Source organism: Athene noctua, chromosome 5 (assembly GCF_965140245.1).
Source record: "Athene noctua chromosome 5, bAthNoc1.hap1.1, whole genome shotgun sequence".
NCBI lineage: Eukaryota > Metazoa > Chordata > Aves > Strigiformes > Strigidae > Athene > Athene noctua.
This window is the reverse complement of record NC_134041.1, coordinates 51,656,237-51,678,512: the sequence shown is the minus strand read 5'-3', so window position 1 is coordinate 51,678,512 and position 22,276 is coordinate 51,656,237. Positions and strand designations below refer to the sequence as shown.

The following is a 22,276-nucleotide window of genomic DNA, read 5'->3' as shown; positions in this document are numbered from 1 at the left end:
ACTCTGAGCCAGAGCCCTTGCAAAGCTCAGCCAGCACCTAACCGGGCAAGGCACTTTGTAGCTCATAAAATTAAAGCAAAGCCGTCTTTCCCTTTTAGCATGCTAGTAAAATATAACTCTGCCTAAGATGCTCAGACAGGATTGCAGCGCAGGGGTCAGGAAGGCTGCGGCTGAGCGTCCCCCGGGGAGAGCGTGGGAAGACCGGCGCCAGCGGATCTCCCCCGGCCTGGCTGAGAGCAGCAGGGGCAGACTGGGAGCCCCCATGGCAGCCCCCTGGCTGCAGGAGCCCCATCCCCACCAGCAGATGTGCCCGCTCAGACATCGCCTCACATCGTCATGGATGGAGAAGAGCCTCCGCAGCCAGCTTTGCTGAGGCGGCCTCACAGAGCAGGGATGCTCAGGGGCTTTGCAAGCACTCAAGGTCCTGGCCTGGGGTCAAGGCACTGGATTGATGTCCCCAGTGCCCAGAGAGGAAGAAAGGATGGATTGCCATCCATCACCTAGAAGGGGACACTTCATCACTGGGATACCTCTGTGCACCTGGCCTAGACGCAGAGCCCTCCCTGGGATTCCTGCTCCAACCCTGCACCCTCCTGTTTTCACCATCAAGGAAAGAAGTACAGTCTCCTTTGCAGCTTTGAAGGACATACAATCCACCTCTTCCCAGCTGAGTGAGTGTTCAATGGTTAACTGCTCTCTATGGTGAAAAAGACAAATTTAATTCTAGTCTGAATTTGCCTGGTTTCAGCCTCCAGCTATTGAATGATTTCATGCTTTTTTGCTTTTTTTTTTTCTTTTTTTTTTTTTTTACAAAATTAATGAGGTACCTACAATCAGGCGTCTCCCTGTGCAGGTATGCAGAGACATGGATAAAATTCCCTCCTAACCTCCTCTTGCATACACTAAATAGGCTGAGATTTTTAATTCTTTTCACTGGAAGGCAGGTTTTCCAGACCTCCAATTATCCTGCGCTTCTTCTCTGAGCACTTTCTAATTTCTCAACATCTCTCTAAACTGTCGGGCCCCGAAGCGGAAATGATACTCAGAAGAGGCCTCCCCACTGCCCCCCAAAACAGTGAATCCCCCCAGTACCCAGCACTGCTCTGCTCATCCATCACCCCCTAAGCTGCAGCGCTGGAAGCCCACATCCCAGAGCAGGCTGCCGTGACGGCTGCTAAGTCCTTTTCAGTGTAACTGCGTCCCCAGATGCTGTTCCCTGTCTTGTAGCTGTGACCTACATTTTTTTTTTCCCCAGCTGCATGACCTTGCACGAGGATGTTTTCCAGCACAGGTGTTTCAGGAGGAGCATCCCACAGGACCGGCATCCTGCTGGCAGCGCCATCCCTGCTCCTTTTACCTATTAGTTTGCGTTTCCTTCCAAACTGAGCTCCGTGATGGTGCAGGTAGTTTTTTTCCCAGCTACATTACCTACAGTGCCCAGCTCACCACACACACTCAGATGGCGCAGGGCAGAAGGAGGAGGCAATGAGAGGCCAGGAGACTCCAGGGGAGGATGGAAAGAGTCGATATTGCCACCAAAGACCCTGAGATCACTGCAGCTCTGCAGAGACGGTGAACATCAGTTCATCATCATCAGAGCTTCACTGCACCCTGCCAGAAAGGCGACCACTGCAGTTCCCCCAGAAGTCTACCAGTGAAGCACATTGTCAGAAATGTTACACTGATTTTTGCAGAATATTAATGTTTTCATTGCAATATCCTCCAGGCAAGAGTAAAATGACTTGCAGGAGTCTCGGTATATCATGTCAGCACAGTCGCTACTTATCAACCCAATTTGTCAGCTCATCAAAAAAAATGATATCAGGTTTGTTTGACGAGAGCAATTTTCCATGTGGATTGGCATTAATTATCCTTTAATTCCTCCCTGATTGCCGTCTGTATCGTTATTGTAGCGGGGATCGGTGTCAAGCTGGAGGCAGAGCAGCCGGCTGCTACTCGGGTGGAGGCGTCGCAGGGATGCTCTATCATCTCTCTCCACGCCTCGGCCCCACCAGTGCTGCGGGGGTTAATGACTTCACTGTCACTCTCGAAGTGGCAAAGTGACTGATGCATAGCAATTGTCACATCCCTCCCTACATAGCCCAGGTCCTGGACAGGGGCAGTTGCTAAGAGACAAGACCGGGATGGAGGGAGTGAAGAAGGATGGGGGAGAGGGAGGATATGCTTTGCTGGACCCTGGTCAGATCCCGCCTCAGGGGCCAGAGGGCTTGCGAAGCCTCCTGGCATCAACACGGGTCCCATGCTTCATGGAGCAACTCCTGGACCACAAAACCACTTAATACAGTTGAAGGGGGACAGGAGGAGCCGGGAGGAACAGGCAGTGACAGCAGGGGCTGGCAGCGCTGGGCTCGTGCCACTGTCACTGCACGCAGGAGCTCCCTGCGGGGCGGCTGCTAGTCCTTTCTGTCTACGTGCCTTCAACTCCTCAAGGCACAGAAGTGCACCTCAGGCGCAGATGCAGTGACAGGCAGAGGGTCAGGCAGACCTAGCAGCACACCAGCTGAGCCCCCAGCCCACCACAGCCAGCGTCCAGCACAGGCTGACCCTCCAGCTTGTCACCCACATGGCTTCACCTGTCTCTGCCATGCCAGGGCACCTCCTGCCCCAATGAGCGGGCTCAAACCACATCAGGGACCTTGCACTACCCAGGCAAAGAGCCGGGTTTGTGCAACCATCCCTGCCAAGGATGGGGACCTGACTGCCCCCACAAGCCCCCTTCCTCAGGCAAGAGGCAGCCCTGACGATGGGCATGGGCTGAGGTGGTCCCCAGAGAAGCCAATATTTGCTTTCTCTCCGGTTAACCCTCAGGCCGAGGAATGCAGGGTCACCACCTGCACAGCTCCCCGGGGAGGCAGTTGTGTGCGGAGGGACGCAGGGACATCCCCTTTCAGCCGCGCTATTTATTTTCTCAATATTTGTGGAAGGAAATGAGAGCTGGGGGAAAACGTGGGGCCAAGGATGGGCTGGGAGGGCTGGCAGACAGAGCACTGTCCAAGGGTCAGTGGGTGAGGAAGGCCAGCCAGCGCTTCCCACCCACCCCACACACCTCACTGGCACCCTGCCCAGACCCTCCTCAGCCTCCACCTTCTGCCATAGCCCTTCTGGATAGGAGCACTGCCACGGGTCTCCTCTCCTGTGCCTTGCCTCATCCCCCAGCTCAGTCATCTGCCTGAATGCAGCCGGACACGCCAGAGCAAACTGCCTCCTTCACAAAAAGCCACTGCAGGGTGAGTGGGCTCATTCCCTCCAGGAACAGAGCTCTTCAAGTTTTCAATAGCAAAAGGTACCACTTGATACTCACTCCTATTAAACCTGATGGGCTCTTCTGCAGCCCATTCCCCTAAGAAGCTTAAATCCCCCACAAAATGATGAGCCATTCTACAGCAACCGCAGCTTATATCCTGCTCCTGCTCTCAGTCGTTAATAAAACTCAAAAGCAGTGACCCTGCCCGCAATCCTGCAGTCCCCCTGCCAGTGACACTGCTCCCCAGCAGCCCTTCACTCCTGCACACTTCATCTCACTGGGGACTGACGTGCTTCCAAGCTAGTCACTGCCACTAGACAGGCTGCAAACACGCAGCCCTGGCAGCACGTAGCGGGTCTGGAGGAGAAATCTGGCCCTCGGTGGGAGGCACAGCCCTTGGAAAGCTGGGGAGGGCTGTCACCATGTCTCTAATCTCTAAGTTCTGGGAAATGCAACTGGCAGGACCATGCAGGCAATTTAGCTCCTGTCTCTGGGACTCAGTTTTCCATCCGTAAATAAGAAAAAATATGCTGATATCTGCAGCAGCAGGGACATCAGACTAAGCAAGTGCCCAGAGGTACCCTAGAGCCCAGGGGGAGGGTGTCAAAGGCTAAATATTATCATTCCTCACATTGCAACCAAGACTGCTGAGCAGAAAATGCTGCTCCAGCGGTGCTGCTGCAGCGGGCTGTATTTGCACTGTCAGCTAACTCCAGAGCTGAGGCACCTCCGAAAGCCAGACTCACACTCAGCAGTTGTCCCCAGCCCTGTGTCCCCAGAGCCTGTGGCAGCTGGAGGGAGAGTGCAGAGCCTCCTGCACCCCATGCTCTGGGCCAGCCCATGCTTGGGGCACCTCAGTCCTACAGGCACATGCTCGGAGCAGCAGCCCTGCCACAGGGGAGACAGGCAGCCGCCCACCGTAGCATCCTGGCTCCCAGCCCTGAGCTCCTTGCCAGCGGCCCCTGGCTGGGGTTGGGGTTGCAGGGGTGTTTCGCAGTCCGGGATGCCCATCTGGAACCCATTAGGCACCTTTAATCCCCCTCATCCATTCTGGTGCTGTCTGAGCTCCCCCCTACGAACACACACAAATGCTGCCATTCAAGCAGTTAATTTAAACAAATTCTGCCCAGCCGCCATGTCGAGAAGCAATGAAAAAGCCAAACGAAGCAGCTCAAAGCCAAGGGGGGAGTAAAAAAAAAAAAAAAAAAAGGCAAGAAAGAAAGGAAAAGAAAGAAAACCACTCGGCACGGCGGGGCTGATACCCAGAAAGACCAGCTGCATCCTCCCATCCCAGCCAGCCCCAGTCCTCCCCTCTCGCAGGCAATCAGATACCATGCGGGCTGTGTAATTGGATGGCAAAGGATAGAGAGAGACATCTTAAAGCTTGGGTCTAATCTCATTAACACCCGGCTGCGGGGATGCTGTGAAATCGTAGGATGCAGGAATGAGCAACACGCTGCGCCTGTGGGGAAGGGAACAAGCGAGCCGGAGCAGGACGGCAACACCAGGAGGTGGAAATGCCTCCGGTCAGACAGCAAGAGCTGGAAACACTGCTGAGTCCTGGGAATGCTGCCAGCCCCTCTGTTTGCTCCTCACTTGCTTGCTCCTGTTTACCCCACAAGCACAGATCCACCCCCCTTCTACACTGCCTCAACTTCGTCCCTGTGATTAGTAATCAATAGCACCATCAGTAATTGCCGGGTAGTAATAGCCTGGCTGTGGAATGGAGAAGAGCTGCAACGGAGCATCCCTAGGGTGAAACCCTGATGCAAAGTACCTGCACCCTGACCCTACACCCTGTGCCATAGGTGCACCAGCACAGCACACACTGATTTTTGCATTTCCACCATGCTTGCCGCAGACCGGCACGTACCCAGCAAAACACATGGCCACGTGTTTTGCTGGGTACGTGCCGGTCCGTGGCAAGCAGGATCACCAGGCCCTGGGCAAACATCCCAAAAGGGTCCCGCGTGATGGGGTCGACCCCCAACCTGCATCCCCAGGCCCCCGTTGCCGAGGTGACCCACAAGCCCCGCGTCGCATAGCGACGGGCCAACAGCAGCTCCTGGGAAAATGCATCCCAGGCCAGGGGTAAGGGAGGGGGAGATGAAGCGCCCACCCACCTGTGGGGCTCGGAGCAGGACAAAAGCCCCTTTCAGTGCTGTACCAGGGATGGGAAGGCTGCGGGGAGACATACAGGGCCAGGACTCCTGGGTCCCCTTCCCAGTTCTGTCATGGGAAGGGTCTAGGGATGGAGGAATTGCAAACTCCAGGATGAGAAGCACTTTTTGGGAGCTTTTCCTATGCTTTCCACATTTAATACCCTGTCCGTGCAACAGGGCTAATGACCCTCACTCATTCTCCATAGGATCTTAAAATTATCACTTCCCAAACTTTCAAGAGGATGTTTGAGTTCCTACCTGCTACTCCCAGAGAAAACTCTCTCCTCCAGCCCCAGGGCCTGGAAAAAGTCTGAGCAACTTTATTTCTTTCCAAGCAGCTCTTCCCCAAATGCCACCCCCCATCAGAGGGGCAGTGAGGACCAGACGGGGAGAAGGGGGGGCCGAGGAAACCATTTTAAACCATCCCTGCCATTTCCTGCCTCCCGGTTTACAGAAAACAAGACAGCGAGATGTCTTCAGTTACCAACAGCTCCCTTGGGAGCAGTAAAAATTAATCCAACTTTTCCTGTCCTGAAGGAAAATACAGACATAAATGGGGAACAAAACCTCTGGGGGCAAAGGGGAGGTGCAACAACCATGGAAGGGCTGGGGGAGGCAGCTGGTAAGACCCCCTAATCCATATGCTGCTTAACTCTGGCAGGGCAGCGGGGGTCCCAACCACAGACGTCTGTGTCTCGCTGGTTAAGTGAGGATAAGCCTGAGATGATAATTAATTTAACACAGATGAGAATCTGGGAAATGCATTCTCACCTCCCCAAACCCACACCCAACACACTGCTGGCCAGGTTTCTTTGTGCACAGATGCCAATCGGCACACACAGGGCAATGAGCTCTCCGGGATGCTCCCAGCCCATCCCTATGGGCAGGGGACAGCCTCCCCTTGGCAAAGCCTACAAGCCCTGCTGCACCAGGAAGCCCCCCAGGTGTGAGAAGGGGCATATTCCCCACTCATGTTAACACGTTTGGTCTTTACAGCGGTTCAGCATGGGAAAAATTACCTACTTACAGCAGAGGGTAAGGCATCCCAGCACCCCACGCAGCCTGCTTGGGTGAGAAGCCAGTGCTGGCACCCAGTGAGCTGAGCTGCTGGTGCTAGGGCTGCAGGCTGCGTGGTCCAACACCAATTCCAACAGCACCATGGGCCCCTCGGGAGCAGCAGAGAAGGGACATGGCACAGGCACCCTTGCAGACAGCTGTCAGAAGCAGTGCTGGAAACTGCTGACAGCCTGTTTTCTTGGCAGTCCTGTCAGGAGAGACAAGGGGGCCCAGCACTTGCCCACAGAAGAATCAACCAGCAAACACAGGTTAATTACCTGGCTCTGCACATTAACATGTCTGTGAGATACACATGCAGGGGTACCAAGTTGTAACTTACCCCAAAATCACCACATAAGACTTTTTTCTTCCAGACTCTGGAAGTCAAATTACCAAAGGCTAATTCTGCTCACAACTCCTTAATGTTACTTTGATCTGAGCTGTGAAAACAGGAGGAAGGAAATGCTTTATTTTGCTCTCAAAACGTACAGACAAAGGGATCAGCTCCTCCCAAGTGCTATTTTAAGTTTCAGGGGACCAAAGGTGGCCCATGGGTGAATGTGGCACAGTGCAGGCAGTGAGCTGCGAGGCAGGGAGGGCATAAATAATTTCCCTGTGTTTTAATAGCTGTGCAATTAGCGCTGCTGCCCAGCATTAGGAAGACTTGACTTTCCATCATTTTTCCTGCGGGTTGCAAATTCCCATTTGCCAGTGCAGCAGGGATTGCCGGGGAGCTGGGCAGGGATGCTCCACATGATGCCATGGGAAGGGTGGCACTTCACCAAAAGAGGCAGAAAGCTGCACCTCGCCACAGACCCAGACACCTTTTCTTTAATAACATCACAAAAGCCAAATCCAAGCCTGCACCCAAAGCAAGACCAAGGGTGTGCCCAGGGGAGCTAGTGGCTCAAGGAAGGAGCGCCAGGAGCGGGGCTCAACCCCACACATTGCCAAGGAAACCTTGGAAGCAGCTCAACACCCAGAAAGCCAGAGCCGGACATGGGTCAGCAGCACAACAGGGCGCACAGAAGAAAGGGGCAGATTATCTCCAGGCAGCCGGCTGGCAATGCCCGCTCCTGGCAGCCCTGGCTCACCGGCAGGATAATGGCACAGAACAGTGCTGGGGGCTGGGGCACCCCTCTGCAGGATCTGCACCATCACCCCAGCGGGAGGGGGCCCTGGCTGGTGGGAAGCGAAGGGGGAGGCTACTTGGCAGCAGGTTGGGACATGGCAATGACCCTCACCCTGGTATTCCTGTGCCTCCAGAGACTGTGAGCCAGGTTCCAAAACACTTATGGAAGCACTTAAATATAAAAATATCTTAAACAACTGCTTAGTTTGTGATGCTTTGAGGCTTGGCTGTACTCAGGATCCCCCAGGGAGTCTTTTTGGGGTCCCCCCAAAAAAGCTGTCTGTGGCAAGTTAACAACAAAGAAGGAGGAGAGCAAGCAGGCAGCAAGCAGCTCCCCACACGATGGTGCCGCTTCCCAGCAGGGACACCCAGCACAAAACCCCAGAGATGTCCTTACTGTGCCTGTAAGGGTGCGTCCCCATGGGGACAGCAGCCTGGGGGCATGCAAACCCACCTCAGCTTGGCCCCACTGCAGCCCCCCGAGCTGTCCCAAGACTGGGGTGCCAGCCCTGGCCCCTCGCCGCCTGCCAGCCCACTGGGGAGGGGGCTGGCTGCCCGTCTGCCTGGCAGCATCTTTTCCTAGGTAACCTCCCCACCTATTAGTGGCACATTTGTTTCTCTGCGTTTCCTTAGAGCTGTCACGAGCCACACTGACTCTTTGTTTCAGGGGGCCACAGCGAGGCCTCCCTTTCCCCTCCTCGTCCCCCAGCTGGTCGGGGGCGGGGGGTGTTTTGCAGCACGCAGACCCTTCAGTCCCCCCCCCAGCTACTGGGATAAGAACACTCTCCCTCCTGATTGGTATTCGGGGGGACACGTCCCAGCCTGCCCCCCGCCCCCCCCAGCCCTGCTCTGTCCTTGACAGAAGGGGCTTTGTCGGGGAGCATGAGGGGGTATGGCACCCAGAGTCGAGGGGACAACAGCCAAAACGTGGGCACAGTGACAGCGGGGACACTTGGCCCTCACCCAGCAAGGGGAGGGGGATGCTGCCAGAGCGGGAAGCTGGGACAGAAATGAGGGATGCTGGGGAAGGAGTGGCAGGGACATCTGCTGTGGGGGGAGCTGCTCTCTGCTCTGACCTTGTCACTTTGCTCTTGGACCATGAACCCATGCACAGGAACACCAGCACATACCCATCTGTGCAGAGCAAAGCAGCAAAGGGGCACACACCCTGGGAGTCAAACAACCCTGCTCCAGCACGGAAATCTGAAAACAGCGCCGTGCCTGCAGGCCTCTTCCCACCCAGGGCCTGCAGGCTCCCAGGCGCATGCGGAGCTTGCCGTCTGCAGAATGAGCACAAAACCTCTCTGGAGGTAGTGAACTTCAGCCAAAGCCCCAACAGAGTGGCTGTGGGAGGACAGGGCGGGTGTCTGGCACAAGACAGCCAGCGTGCAGCCAGAGCCAGCCCACCACCACAGCAGGATTTCCAGGGAGCCAACACACAGGCAGGAACTGAAAATCCCCCATCAGATCGAAACTGGAGCTCAGGCAGGCAAGTTCCTCCAGCTGGGAGGGGAGAAGAGCTGTGGCACCCACATCCCTGGGCAAGAATCCCCAGTGCACCCACACCTCCTACCTGGCACTGGCACGGCCACCTGCCACGGGGGCAGGGGACCACTCTACAGCCACTGAGCATGCGGTTTTGTCCCAGTGTTTCTCCATCTCTCCCTTTCCTATCCGGGGGTTTTCCCAGTGCAGCGCCAAGAGGAACGGTCACTGGTACAGTCTCGTAAGCAACACCTCCCACGCGCAGCCAGCCCCATCGGAGCGGGGCCCGTTTTGTTATTCCTTTCTCCGACAGCTCCTTTTTCACTTGTCACCCTGTTTTGCTACTACTCAGCTCACAGCTTCCTCCCGCGTGGTTATGGTCCTCTCCTTCTTGAAAGATGTCATTTGCATTTTCTCAAGTTATTTAGCACTGCTCCATTTTTCTCTGCCTGCTTTTCTAAAGGCTATTAGGGCTGGGTTTAGCCAGATGCTGGGATGGCACAAGGAACCTGCCCCAGAGCTCACCATAATGTAACCTCTCCTGCCCAGGCAGCACACCCAGCTGTGGTGTTCTCAGAAACTCAGCTCAAAATTCCCTCGTCACCCAGATCTTTAAATATCCCTGAGTCCAGAGTGAGTCTGGATTAGTCACTGGTCTCTGTCTCAGCTCCCAGGTGGATATAAGTGTAGAGCATTGCTATTCCTCTGCAGGCTCTGGCCCTAGGAGGAGTCTCACAGGAGCACGACAATTTCCCCAGCCCCTACAGCATCTCCTAAGTCCCGGCTCTGTCTCAGAAAAGCCATCGGTCTTGATTGAGATGTTAATGCTGTTTCCAGGGAGCCCCTGCCCTTACAGACAGAGCAGCACCAGCGGCCCTTCCCCCTGGGCTTGGCTGCCAGCTCAGACATGGCACTGTCTCCTCCACCATTTTTGCTGGCGCAGATCAGACAAAAACCGATGGGCCATGGCTCATGTCCTAAATCTTCCTCTTTCTGGAGGCAGGACCTTTTTCCTGTACTCCCTGCTCATCCTCTCTCAGCTCCCACTCTGCATGGAGCAGCTGCTGCTGCTCTCAGTGAGGAAAACCTCTGAGTGGCCACTCCCAGGGGGATACATCCAGCCAGGACCCCTTCTCCCCTGCGGGAGTGTCTCCCACAGCTCCTCTCTTCCCTCGCACCAGCTCAGCTCAGCTTTCCCTTGGAGAAAACCATTTATTTATAGTCATCCTGGCTGCCTTTAGCACATTTCAACAGCCCACGTCTTTGCCTCCCTGACGATGCGCCCGCAGCGTTTCTGTTCTCACCCTGCTGCTATGGCCACACCAGCCTCCTCTCTCCTCCTCGCATTCCCCAACCAGCACCCCCAGAGGGGCTTAAAAATGGCTTCAGAAGGAGGTCTTAAGGGAAGGTGGAGAGAGAAAGAGGAGACAGGGCTACAAAACTCCTCTCCCATCCTTCCCCTATGCCTCCCAAGGGTGCAGACAGAAATGCAAGGGCTTGGGTCCCTCCTCCCAAGCAAGAAAAACAAGCTTGGGAGAGATGATGAAGCGTGATTTGCCAGCACCCCTCTGGCTCCTGGCATGCTGCAGGGCTGCACCCGTGCTAAGTCAAGATGTGCATGGCTGCAGGGCACCAGGGGACCAGCACTGGGCAGTGCAATAGCAGAGGTCACCTTGCCTGGGTAATCCTCTATGGAAGGAAAGATCCATTTTTTATCAGCTCTCCACCTCACATGAGACATGCACTTCCCCAGTGAGCTGTGGGGGGGACCCCAGCCCCCCCCAAGACCATTACGCTTTGTTCTTCCGTCCAGTGCTGACAGTTTAATTAAACCCAGTTTGAGATGGGGTCACTGGGGTCAGGCGTTCTCCAGTGAAACCTCAGATCAGCACCATTTCCAGCCACTGGGATGGCTTAATGAGTTATCCACTCATTGCAGTGGATACAAATAAGGGAGGCCGTGCAGAGTCCTCTTGCCTCCCAGCCCTGCTGTTGGCACAGCCCCCCCCCCCCCCCCCCCAATCTCAGACCAAGACGGGCTCCAGGCAGATGTCAGCTCAATATTCCCAAATACCGAGAGAAAAACATTCCTCTCCAGGCTTCTCACCTCCCCCATGCCCTCATTTGAGGTTTGCTTTCCACTGGCCTTTTCCTGCCATTCCCCAGTTTATTTAAGCCCTGACGGATCAGGTTTAACTCCAACTTTTTCCATTATCCCAGTGCACAAATGCTCTTTATAGCCAAGATCCAAGTAACTAATTGCAGCTCAAGCCAGGCTAGGAGACCACAAAGCACCACCAACGTGGATTAGGCTTTGACCCTCAGACCCAGGAGGCAGACAAACAGTTCTCCATCCTGACCTGAGCCCAAGGTCCTCCTCTCTGTGCTTGTCAGATATTTCCATGCGGCTTGAGGTACAGCCGAAAACCACTCTATGGGTATCGCATACCCCACATTCAATTCATTGCCTTAACTTGCTGTCATGTTACTGATGTGCTGCTGAAGATACATCAAGACTAAGGCTAGAAGAGGCTGGAGGATCCAGACCAGCACCCAGGTACCCATCTGAGCAATCTACACCGGTTCTTGCATCCACCCTTGCCTTTCTGCTTCAGCTGCCACCCACCTGCCAGACCTGGCAGCCTCGTTTCCCAACTAAACAGATCTCTTCCTGAATCATTCAGCCAGTTTCTGCTATTTCAAGACCTCCCACTATCACGGGGTGAGAGCCCTGCTAGGACACGAGGACCTAGCAGGTACGCCAGGAACTCAAGGAGCATGCCATGGGTGCCCACGGCAGGCAGGGCAAGGGGAAGCCTACACAGGCACTGTTCGCTGGAAATCATCTGGAGATCAGGATCTGCAAGAGCACGATGGTGGTAAAAGCCCTCTTTTCCCTTCCCATCCCATCCCCACCAGCATGGGTCCCAGCCTGCCTCCAGGGCAGGGAGGGGGCACCGAGCGTTGGGGTTACCCCAGATCCATTTCAGCAGTTAAATAAGCACAAAGTCCGGCAGAGAGGCTCCGATTTCAGTTCAAGGCGACCTGATTTCAATTTAGCTTAAACCTGCTCCCCACTGACTCATATCCCCGTAGCCTGAGCCAGGTTTGCAGCAATTTAAGAGTGTCCTTATGACCTCCTGCACTGGCCAGACTAGCACTGGTCCAGATCCCGCCTCCTGCTAAGCCAGCATGACGGTGTGTCTAGACAGGTTCTGCCTTGGGCACTGCCTGCCCTGCCATCCCCCCCCAACCCATCCTTGAGCACCTCAGCAATGGGTCAGCTGTGAGGAGAGGGAGTAGCAGGCCCTCTGGTGCATATGGCTTTGCTCCCCAAATGCAACACCCGAGGCTCTGCCTGGGCAGCAGCTCCTGATGTGCTCCCTGGGCAGACCCCAGCTGGCACCCCCAGCACCTCTGCCCTCACTAATGCAGCTAGAATGTGGGGTAACATGCTTCAAAGAAGGATGGCAGGCCACTCAGTGTGTCCCCTGTCCCCATTCCCACAGCTCGTCGCAGGGACCCTCTGTTCTGAGCGTACGTCAAAGTTGCCCAAGACACAGCCCCAGACTTCACAAGAAACGCTCCGGGTGCTGGTGTCCAGGCAGTGGCTGTCACAGCAGAGATGACCAGAAAACAGCTTCAAGGCAGGGCAGGAGGGAATAGATCCAAAACAAGTCCGAAACAACCGCCACATGGTGGGAAACAACAGTAAAAGCAACAGGCAGAGGCTGAAATGCACCTGCACATGGGGTGGCTGCAAGGAGCATCTTGCATACCCTCCCTCCCCCACAGCAGTGTGTACAGCCCCGGGCACACCGCGGCAGGGCGCGTACAGCCCCGGGCACACCGCGGCACAGCCCCAGCTCCACGCAAGCCCGGGGTCACGGCACGGCACACCGCCCAGCCTGCCCAAGGGGCTGCCCTTCTGCGTCTCCCTGATGAATTGTTGGGGTTCGCTTTTTGTAAGAGCCTGGTATTAAAATCTAGAGAAGATTAAAACGGAAACATTAATGTTTGTAAAATAATTTTCTCGACTGTGTTTTTGTTACGCAATGTGAGGCTGGAGGAGGATGGGCCCTTGCTGGCGCCACGATACTGCACAGCTGAGCTCAACAAATGCCATTTGATAATTAATTGAACGCCTGTGCTATCAGCTGCCATTACCTAGGCCCATCTTTGGCTCCCGTCCACCATTTCACACATCCCACGCTGGCAACCCACACGGTGTTTTAACCCTTCATTACTCCGCCTCCGGCTGGACTTCAGGACTGACTCCCTGGCGCTGTCAGAAGAAATCGGCATCGTCGCTGAGCAAAACGGCTCAGCTGCAGTCTGCCTGCGTGGGCAGGGCTGCCTGGCCCTGACATGACCATGCCTGTCCTGGCAACGTTCAGCCCATTCAGTTATTTCATCCACTCCTATCCTGCCCTGGCAGGGACCTGGCATCCTTATTTCGCAGCTGAGGAACAGAGACATGAGATGCAGTAAGCAGAGAGCTCGCGTCCCAGCCACAACTGCCGTGCTTCTACGGACTGCAAATCAGCCACAGGGTGTAAGTACCTTCTCCGAGTGATGCAGAGTACCCAACTCCAGTTTGGCATGCACCCTTTCCTCCCCACAGCCCCCTTCCCAATGTACATGGTGCCTGACAGAGCTGAGAGCCGGTAAACACTTTGTTAAGAGGATTTCCTGCAGTTTGAACAATGTTGGCACTGCTGACAGCACCATTGCCTGAGCAAAGCAGCCCCAGGCAAGGGAAAGCCAATATGGAAAAGAGAATATTTATCAAAACCCCAGCAGCTCTTCCCTGGCAGCCTGCTGCTGCACGGAGGGAAGAGGGGACTGCAGAGCTGGGGCTTGCACAACAGGAGATGGTCCCTGGGAGTGTTTCTGCAGGTGCAGAGGGATAGGCAGGATGGGAGCAGACAGGGCTGTGCAAGGAGTGGGCAGCAGGTGCAAGAGGCTGGATCTGCCCCAGGCAGAGCTTTCCCCTCCCTCCCCAGGTTGCCCCAGACACCAGCAGAAAGGCAGCTCTGAAGTGGGGCCACGGGGCTCTCCAGGCCCTGTGGAGGTCTCTGGGCAGGATGCCACCCACTGCAGACATCCTCTTTTGCCTGTCCTTCATGACAACCCAGTTTAGGGGTAAGGGCACCCCGCTCCAGGCCCCGTGATCAGCACACAGAGAGGAGGCTGTGTGGCTTGCAGCACCTCTGCAACCAACACCATGCAGGTACAGCGCAGCTCAACAATGCCAGGCCCAGCCCAAACTGTCAGCACCTCCTTCCACGTCCCCATGCACCGCAAGGACGTTCAACTCAGTCTTTAACAGCACTCATCTCAGGTCTTCTGCAAGGAGGAGCCAATTCTCTGCCATGCTGCATGCTTGGGTTGCTCTGAAACAGGCTGCATTCCCCTGTCACACACTGGGCACTCCCTGGGACAAGACACCAGTAACCACCAGCACAACCCTCCAGAACAACCAGCACCCTCCCGGGACATCAGGGCCACTCTAAACCCCACAGCAGCCCCGCAAGCGAGCCTGCACCACAGCCGGGCACAGAGGGTACTTACAGCCGCGACAGTGCCTGATTGTTCTGGAAGAGGAGCTCAGGCAGGGTATGCAGCTGGTTGCGGTTCAGCCGTCTGCAGGGAAAGGGGAAAGGGTCAGGCTTTTGGGAGGCAAAGGAGTCACCCCGCCTGCAACCCAGCTGGTGGCTCTGGGCCCAGCTGAGGTGCTTCGGCTCACTCAGAAGGGCCATTAGAGCAGAGCATCCCACCTGGCAAGGACACCCCTGTCCTGCTCATGGCACTCCCAGGCAGGAGCAACCAATGGAGCATTAACAGACTTACAATATTGTAATTACATGCAGACAGGACTCCAAGCTGTTAACTGCTGATTGCTGCTTAACTGCTCTGTTAACCTGCTGCTAGCTCAGCTCCTCATACTTGCTCGAGCAGCTCAGGATTTCTAAACTGCTGAGCTATTTTACTGAGTACTGGACTGGAACTTATGGCTTCCTCACTAACACACAGGACACAGCTGATAACAGTGAGAGTGATTTGTGTTTAACCTGCCCCTCACCTCAAAAGCATCAGAAAGGACTTTAAGATCTACAGAAACAGAAATAGGTTTGCTTCCCACACTGGCGCTGTGCAACAGAGAAGCCGTTTGAAGTCAGGCAGCACCAATACATTATGGTTTAAGGCAAAAAGGAAAGGATGCTCTCTGTGACTAAACCCGGCAGCCCCTCACCAACCCGCCTCTGCACCCAGGCACTCACAGCCGCTCCAGCTCCTTCATGTCATCAAATGCCCCACGCTCCACCGTGGTGATCTGGTTTTCCATCAGCTGCCTGTGGAGAGAAGGGGTCAGTTTTCTGGAAAGATGGTCTCCAGCACTCTCATCTCACCAGTGATGTCCCCAATGCTCTTCCGGACCCGGGGCCACCTTTTTCCCACCATCCCCTCAACACAATCAGGCCTCTTTCTCCCCACGCCCTCTCGACTGGAAGCCGAGACCAACCATGCTCAACCCAATGCAGATGCCCTCCAGCCCCACTGGCAGATGCTCAGCAAAGGGCCCAGCATCATCTCTACCAGCCCCAGGAGGGGCCACAAGCCGAGCATGGTGCCCACCAAAGTCAGGGCAGCTGGGCCCTTGATAGGCACTCACAGGACGCGGAGTTGCTTCAGCCCAGCGAAGTCATTCTTGTTGATCCGCGTGATGTTGTTGCCATTGAGCTCCCTGCAGAGAGAAGAGGCAGAGATCAGCCAGGAAGCACTGAGAAGGACGCCAGACACTGGGGCTCCCCAGTAGCTCCCCAAAAAGGGCAGAGAGGGCCCAAAGGACAGCAGTGGCTGCTGAATTTCTGTGCCCCTTGCCAAGAACAGCAGGGCTGGCCACTGGTTCCAGAGAGGACCCTCATCCTCAACAGCCAGCAGCACTGGGCACACAGAAATCTGGCTGGCCAGGAGTAAGCTAGCATCTTTCCTGGATCATAAAGGAGCAAGGAGCAGGTGCTGCCTGGCTTCTCCATCTCCCCGTCTCCATGCTGGATGCCCTCCTTGGGACAGAAGCCCCAGAGCCCTCAGCAATGCAATAAGCAGCCCAGTAATGCCAGCAACTGCCTGGCTGGTGGCATATCACATCACTCCACTCTGGAAATGCAGCAAACACCTGGTAGGGTTATCCCAAACACTCAGAGTGGCTTAGAGGGCGCAGGGGTAGTAAGAAAGCAAACAACTGCCCCCCTAGAAAAGGAGGATCCCTCCAAATACCCAGCTGGAGGTCATCCACATGCATCATGACTGGTTCAGTGCGCAGCCATCTCACACCTTCTGCCTGGAGAATAAGTCACACTTCAAGTTTCACCTCCCAAGAGATGCTTGCACAAGACAAGCTGCTTCTCCTGGTATTGTTCTCTCAGGCAAAAGCCCTGGGTGAGCACAGGGCCAGGCACTCCAGCCAGAAGGGAGATGCTGTCCTGGCTTGCTCACCCCACTGGTGGAAATAAGGGGACAGGGCCGCCCCTGGGGTGCCTACACCCACCCCATGGCTGCTGTCCTGCTCAGGCTCTGCTCAGCATCTGGGCAAGGTGTGCCCCACTGCTGGACCCACACATAGCAGGGGCCCTGCAACCAGCCTGCCAGCTACACCTCCACGGCTCTTCCCCACCACATTCTCCAGCGTGCCCCGCTAGCATTATTCTGCTTTAAAATACACCGCTCTGGGAGCTGCAGAGATTTGCACCTCACAGTCTCAGCTTTGCAGTGCTTTTCCACATTACCGACTGTGAGCACTGTAGGGATAGGGGGACCGTCAGTCCTGGGACCTACAGCCTGCAAAACTGGGGGTCCCTGTATCCCACAGCAGGAGAGAGCCTCCCCAATAGGCAACACAGAGCACGGCAGTGTTTGCTCCTTGCCACGAGGCCAACCTGCCCACGGCACGCACTGGGAACAGAGGATGCCCGTGTGAACGCATGGTCTGGGGAGGGCTCCCACGCTGGAGACCCACTGCCTACACTGAATACAGACACAGGAATAAAGGGGAAACAAATAAACTCCATAAGGGGGAAGCAGTTGAGGGAAGGATGAGTTGCTGGAGCCAGGGCAGTGGAGATGCAGGAAGGCTGCACCCGGTGCAGGCAGGACCCAGCACCCAGGGCTCGATAACCCCCCATGCCCGGCAGCGGGACTGGGGAGCAGGAATGCTCCACATCACACCAAGGGCTGAATACGAAGTCCATCATTCCCATCTAGAGCCAAAGTCTCCCTCCACCCGTCCCCGGGGCCGTGCGAGGGGCCGAGGTCAGCGGCAGGCTGGCCTCTGAGCCGCCCAGCAGCGTGTAGGGCCGACGGGTACAGCCAGAGCAGCCGCACCCCGGGGTGCTGCCATTGTCCTGCTGAAACGGCTGATAATGGCTAATGAGTTCCAGCTCGCCATTATAGCCTCGTAATTACACCGCTATTCAGCGCCCGAGATTGCCAGGCTCCTGCCATTATCCAGCCGTGTGTGCCTGTGTTGGGAAGGAGGTGGGGAGAGCACGTTACTAGGACACAGATGAATGCAAGCGGGGAATGAATAGAGGTTCCCCAGCCCCGGCGATTAAACTGAAACCCACACTCGGGCTCTGCAGCCCCACGGCTCGCCCAGCACGGCCAGCACACGGCGTGCGTATCTGGCTCCGGGGGATGGGGCGCCAACCCGCAAGGTTGCACCCTGCGGGGCTCAGTCCTGCCCCTCTCCCGGGGAGCAAAACCCACGGCCAGGCTCTAAGTCCCAGGTATGAGGCACTGGGATAGGTCACGAGTTTTAGGGACGTCTGTCACCACAGGAGGAGTGGCAGATGTATGCCCACCTACTGATGGACCACAGCCTTGAGGTCAGCTAAGGGCAGGGAGAAACCCCAGCTTCAGGGGTGGTTTTCTCCAAGTGTCCCAAAGCAGGTTGCCTGTAAGCTCCGCAGAGCCGTGCTGGAGGTAATGGCACCCATCTGAGCTCCTGGCAAGGGAGAGACCCCGGCAGGACTCCCATGTCACCTTCTTTTAAACATACCTAACATCACTCTGGCTACAATGTGTAAACGGAACTTAGGAAATCCCTGGTACTGCAGACAGACAGAGCAGAGAGGACTGATTTTAAAACTGCACAATCTGAAAGCCAAGACTCACACCTCAGCCTGCAAAGTCCAAGGCAGGCTTGGACACCTCTGGGTCCTCGGAGCACCGGTACCCCAAAGCCTCACCAGAGGCAGAGTGCAGCCAAGCAGCGTGGAGACATGCAGAAACACCAAAGAGCCATGGACTGGACGCAGCCAGTCCTTCCACATGTCAAAACCAGGCTCTGCCGTCTCTCCCAGGCAGCTTCTGGGATAGAGCAGCCTGAGCACAAAGAGGCACAGGCAGGATGCACTGTCCTGGGGCAGTGCCAGGGACAGGCTGCCCTGGGGGGCAGCTGTGCTGCCCACCCAGCCCACCTCAGCCTCCGCTCCCCGCACGCTCCTTGAGCATCCTCGGCGTGTTCCAGCACCCAGCACCGGGGCTGGTGGCCGTCCCTGAGCAGGGCAGCATCCCAGGGCCCCTTCACAGCCCCACTCTCTCGAGGACTGGCCCTGCGTGCTCCCTGACAACTGTGCTCAGCATCCCCCCTTGCCTTTGTCTGGGTAAATGATGGCCTTTGCAACCAAGATGGGAACGAACAGCAGGTAAAGCTTATTTGTAAGGATGCCGAGGCAACACTGCTATTTAACTTTGTGCCTTTTTTCCCCTCTAAATCCCCTTCAGTTCCTCATGGAGATAAATTACAGTCTGCTGTGCCCAGAAAGCCGGATCCCTGCTGTTCAGCTGCTCACCCGCTGCCTCCGTGCCCTTTCCTAGTGAAGCGAAACACCCTGCCCTGCCCCACGCAGCAGAGCTTCGATAAGGACTGATGTGTCTGGGGAGGTGCCTGGCAGATTGGTTGCATTTCCGGACGCTGATTTGAAAGCAAAAATGCAGGGTATGCTCTTTCCCCATTAATCTATAGGGTTTAATGCCAGAAAGCATCCTCACATTCATTCAGGCTGCTCTCCTCTGACCCCCAGCACCCCAAATCTCACACTGCTGCTGGAAAGGCAGCAAATTTTCATTTGCAACCTTCAAGTTTCAGAAACCCCCCTCCTATTTATCCCTGGGAAGAGGCAAGTCATTAAAACAAGCAGTCCCTTTGCTACATTGCTTGTGGATCATCCCACTCCCAGATGGGATGTCTGTGCTGCAGCAGGGTTCATTAGACTGGATTTGCATAGTCTGGGTTTATATTTGGTTTCTAGCTTTGGATGGCTTATTTCATTCCCGGGGGGTATGATGCGTCTTTTCCTTTTGCAGGGTTTGAGCTACGCTAACTCAGTAACAACCTCAGAGAGTGCAAATGCTGAGAGGGAATTTATTAAATACAGTCAACATGAGTGATATTTCCCTGGGCACTGATTTATCAGGAGCAGGAAAGTGAAGGAGCAGACAGAGCAATCCCACTATCCACACTCCATTGCAAAGCATGAGCTATTTGGCACACGTATGACTTCTGTCCTTGTGCTCAGCTCAGCTCTGCTCTCCCATCGAGGCAGAAATCCTAACTGCTGTGCTCCCCAGACTCCTGCTTTTAAGAAGGCAGAGAGAAAGTCTGAGAGACAAAACCCTGCATTTGCACCCACAAGCAGAAATGTGTCCCAACCCTGTCAGTGCCAGCACAGAGTGAGTACCCACAGCACCCAGGCAGTGACTGCAGGGGCTGGCAGAGAAGGGGTCTGTGCCAGCAACGCCTGCAGCCAGCCGTGCTCCTGCCATCCCCGCTTTGAGAGCCACTGGTGCCCCAGTAGCCTGCGAGGCCAGCAGTTGCATCGTTCACATGATACATCCCTCCCTCCATGGTTCCCCTCACCCTCCCGTTCCTGCCTTTGGCTCAGAGCACTGGCGCCCAGGGGCATGGTTCCCCTCCCAGAGGCTCAGTAGCCCTCATCCCAGAGCCCTGACCCCAGCTGGAGCCAGAGTGCCAGATAATAATCAGGGAAGCAGAGAAATGAAGGCTGCAAGGTCACGCACCCCACAGCAGTATCTCTACAGCCCTCCATCAATCCTGACAGATGCATAAACGGCTCCTTCAGCAATGGGGACTGACACTCCCCTGTGCCATATTCCAGCATGTCACTGCTCCTGCCTCAAGAACCATTTCCAAAACTCTGATCTGAACCCCTCTCGCTGCAGATGAACCCCATCCCTGCCTGCCCCAACCACCACAGTGCAGAGACCAGGCTGCTCCCTTGCCCACGCAGGTCCCCTCTACCAGCATCATTCCCCTCAACCAGCCCCCAGCCCCAGAGGCACAGCCCTCCCTCAGTCTCTCTGCCTTGCAGGGGCAGGACCCACTCAGTTCATGCTCCATCCCACACCTGTGCTGTTGGTGATCCCCTCCCACCAAACACCTTCCTCAAGTCCCCAGGCAACAGCATCCTTTCTGTCAGCCCATTCCTCCTGTTCACCAAGCCCACTTTAAAATCTGAGCCTGTCATCCAGCCCCTCTGCATCTCTCCCAATCTGCTGGCATCTGCAAATGTCCTAAGCAGCTCATGTCCCATCACGCAGACTGCTAATGGAAACATGGATGAGGCTCAGACCCCAGAATGACCCCTGCGCTCAGCTCTGGGGGACAGAGCAGCTGCAATCTTTCATCCTATACTTTTATTGCATTTTTCAAGTCTTCTCAAGATTTCACCCGGCTGTTTGGATGTAATCGAGTCCCAGCACAGGCTCGCTGCCCAAGCAGCGAATCGCAGAGCAGAGCCTTTCTCGGTCCCAGGAGAGCTGGTCCCCTTCCAGCACCAGCACAGGAGGATGCTCACCACACCCGCCAGCATGCAGCCCATGGGGGCACAGCTGGGTGCTAACCCCATCCCCTTCAAGGTGCAAGAGGGGTACTGGGTGCTGCTGCTTGAAGAGGGAGCACTGGGCACCCATGCCCTGAGCTGACACAGCTGTACAAGGAAGGGGCTCAGCACCTTCTTCTCCTTTTCCTTCCCACCCCTGCCCTGACCAGACCCCTTAAGGAAGAGCAAGGGTGCCCACAGGTTTCAACAAAGTCCCTTTAAGGGTTCTGTACACCCCAGGGTGAATGCCTTGCCAGCACCCCTACTACCAGATGCCTGCAGGGTGACGTGCCCAAAGAGGAGAGCTCCAAGAGTAGCTATGTGCTATTTGGGCTCATCTCAGAGTAACTGCCCTTAGTTGAAGGGGAACCCAGCCCCAAGCAAGACGTTGGCCCCAGAGCATGGGAGGCTCTGTAAGCTTTTATGAGGTACTAAAGCAGGTTAGCATCACAATAAATTTTTAAGCGTTACAAACAGCATTGATCGCGCGAGGATCAGGAAGGCTTTTTGCTCTTCCTAACTTCTCTCTGGGGTTTTCATGCCACAGCCATTAGCCGCTCCCAGTCAGGGAATGTTTTACACTCACGCAGCATCATGATGTGTCACCTTCAGGTTAAAAATAAATATAAAACCTCCCTCAGTCCTGGTGTGAGAGGGAAAAGGCAGCAGGTCATTTCTGTTTCACAAATGGGGAAACTGAGGCTCAGCCAAGAGAACAGATTTGCCTTAATACACCCAGAATTTGGCTTTGTGTGCTGTGTTGAGTAGCACACTGGTGAGGTCTATTGCTGCCGCCGTGGTTCCTCTGTTTCCCGGGACAGGGGAGACAGTCCAGCCCTCAGGCTTCATCCTGCCATTCAGCAGATCAAGGATCAATCCACCCTGCATCTTTCTCAGCAAACTCCCTTTGCTCACCCCTCCTGGAGCAGCTCACAGCGGGGGAGGGAGGACAAGTGCACCCTAACTGCTTGGTTACAGGTGCCTTCTCAACCCCAGACCAGCTGGGTCTCCTGGAGCATCCTAGAGCAATTTGGAGCTGGAGCTTCCTCCTACTGAGAAATATCCAGAGCCAGGAGCTTGCATCTCTCCCACTCTTGGTGCCCAGGGCTGCTCCTCAGCTACATCGCTTGAAAAATTAATCTTCCCTTTTTTCTGATCTTCCTCCTCCTAACAGGCTCTCTCCCCCATAGGACACTTGCTCTGCTATTTTGAGCAGCAAGTGCATCCAAAATGCATGCCAAAGAAAGCAGACACTCAGCACAGCTTCAGA

General features: G+C 55.5%; 1 protein-coding gene across 3 annotated transcripts in view; it reads right to left on the bottom strand.

The window, feature by feature from the left end:
* Positions 1 to 22,276, bottom strand: part of SLIT1 (slit guidance ligand 1) — a 61,746-nt gene that overhangs the window by 33,288 nt on the left and 6,182 nt on the right. For all 3 annotated transcript variants that reach the window (XM_074907569.1, XM_074907570.1, XM_074907568.1), the window contains exons 2-4: positions 15,777 to 15,848; positions 15,385 to 15,456; positions 14,675 to 14,746 (exon numbers count right to left, since the gene is read on the bottom strand). In XM_074907569.1, the coding sequence (XP_074763670.1) occupies positions 14,675 to 14,746; positions 15,385 to 15,456; positions 15,777 to 15,848 (216 nt within the window). The remainder of the gene's footprint in view (positions 1 to 14,674; positions 14,747 to 15,384; positions 15,457 to 15,776; positions 15,849 to 22,276) is intronic.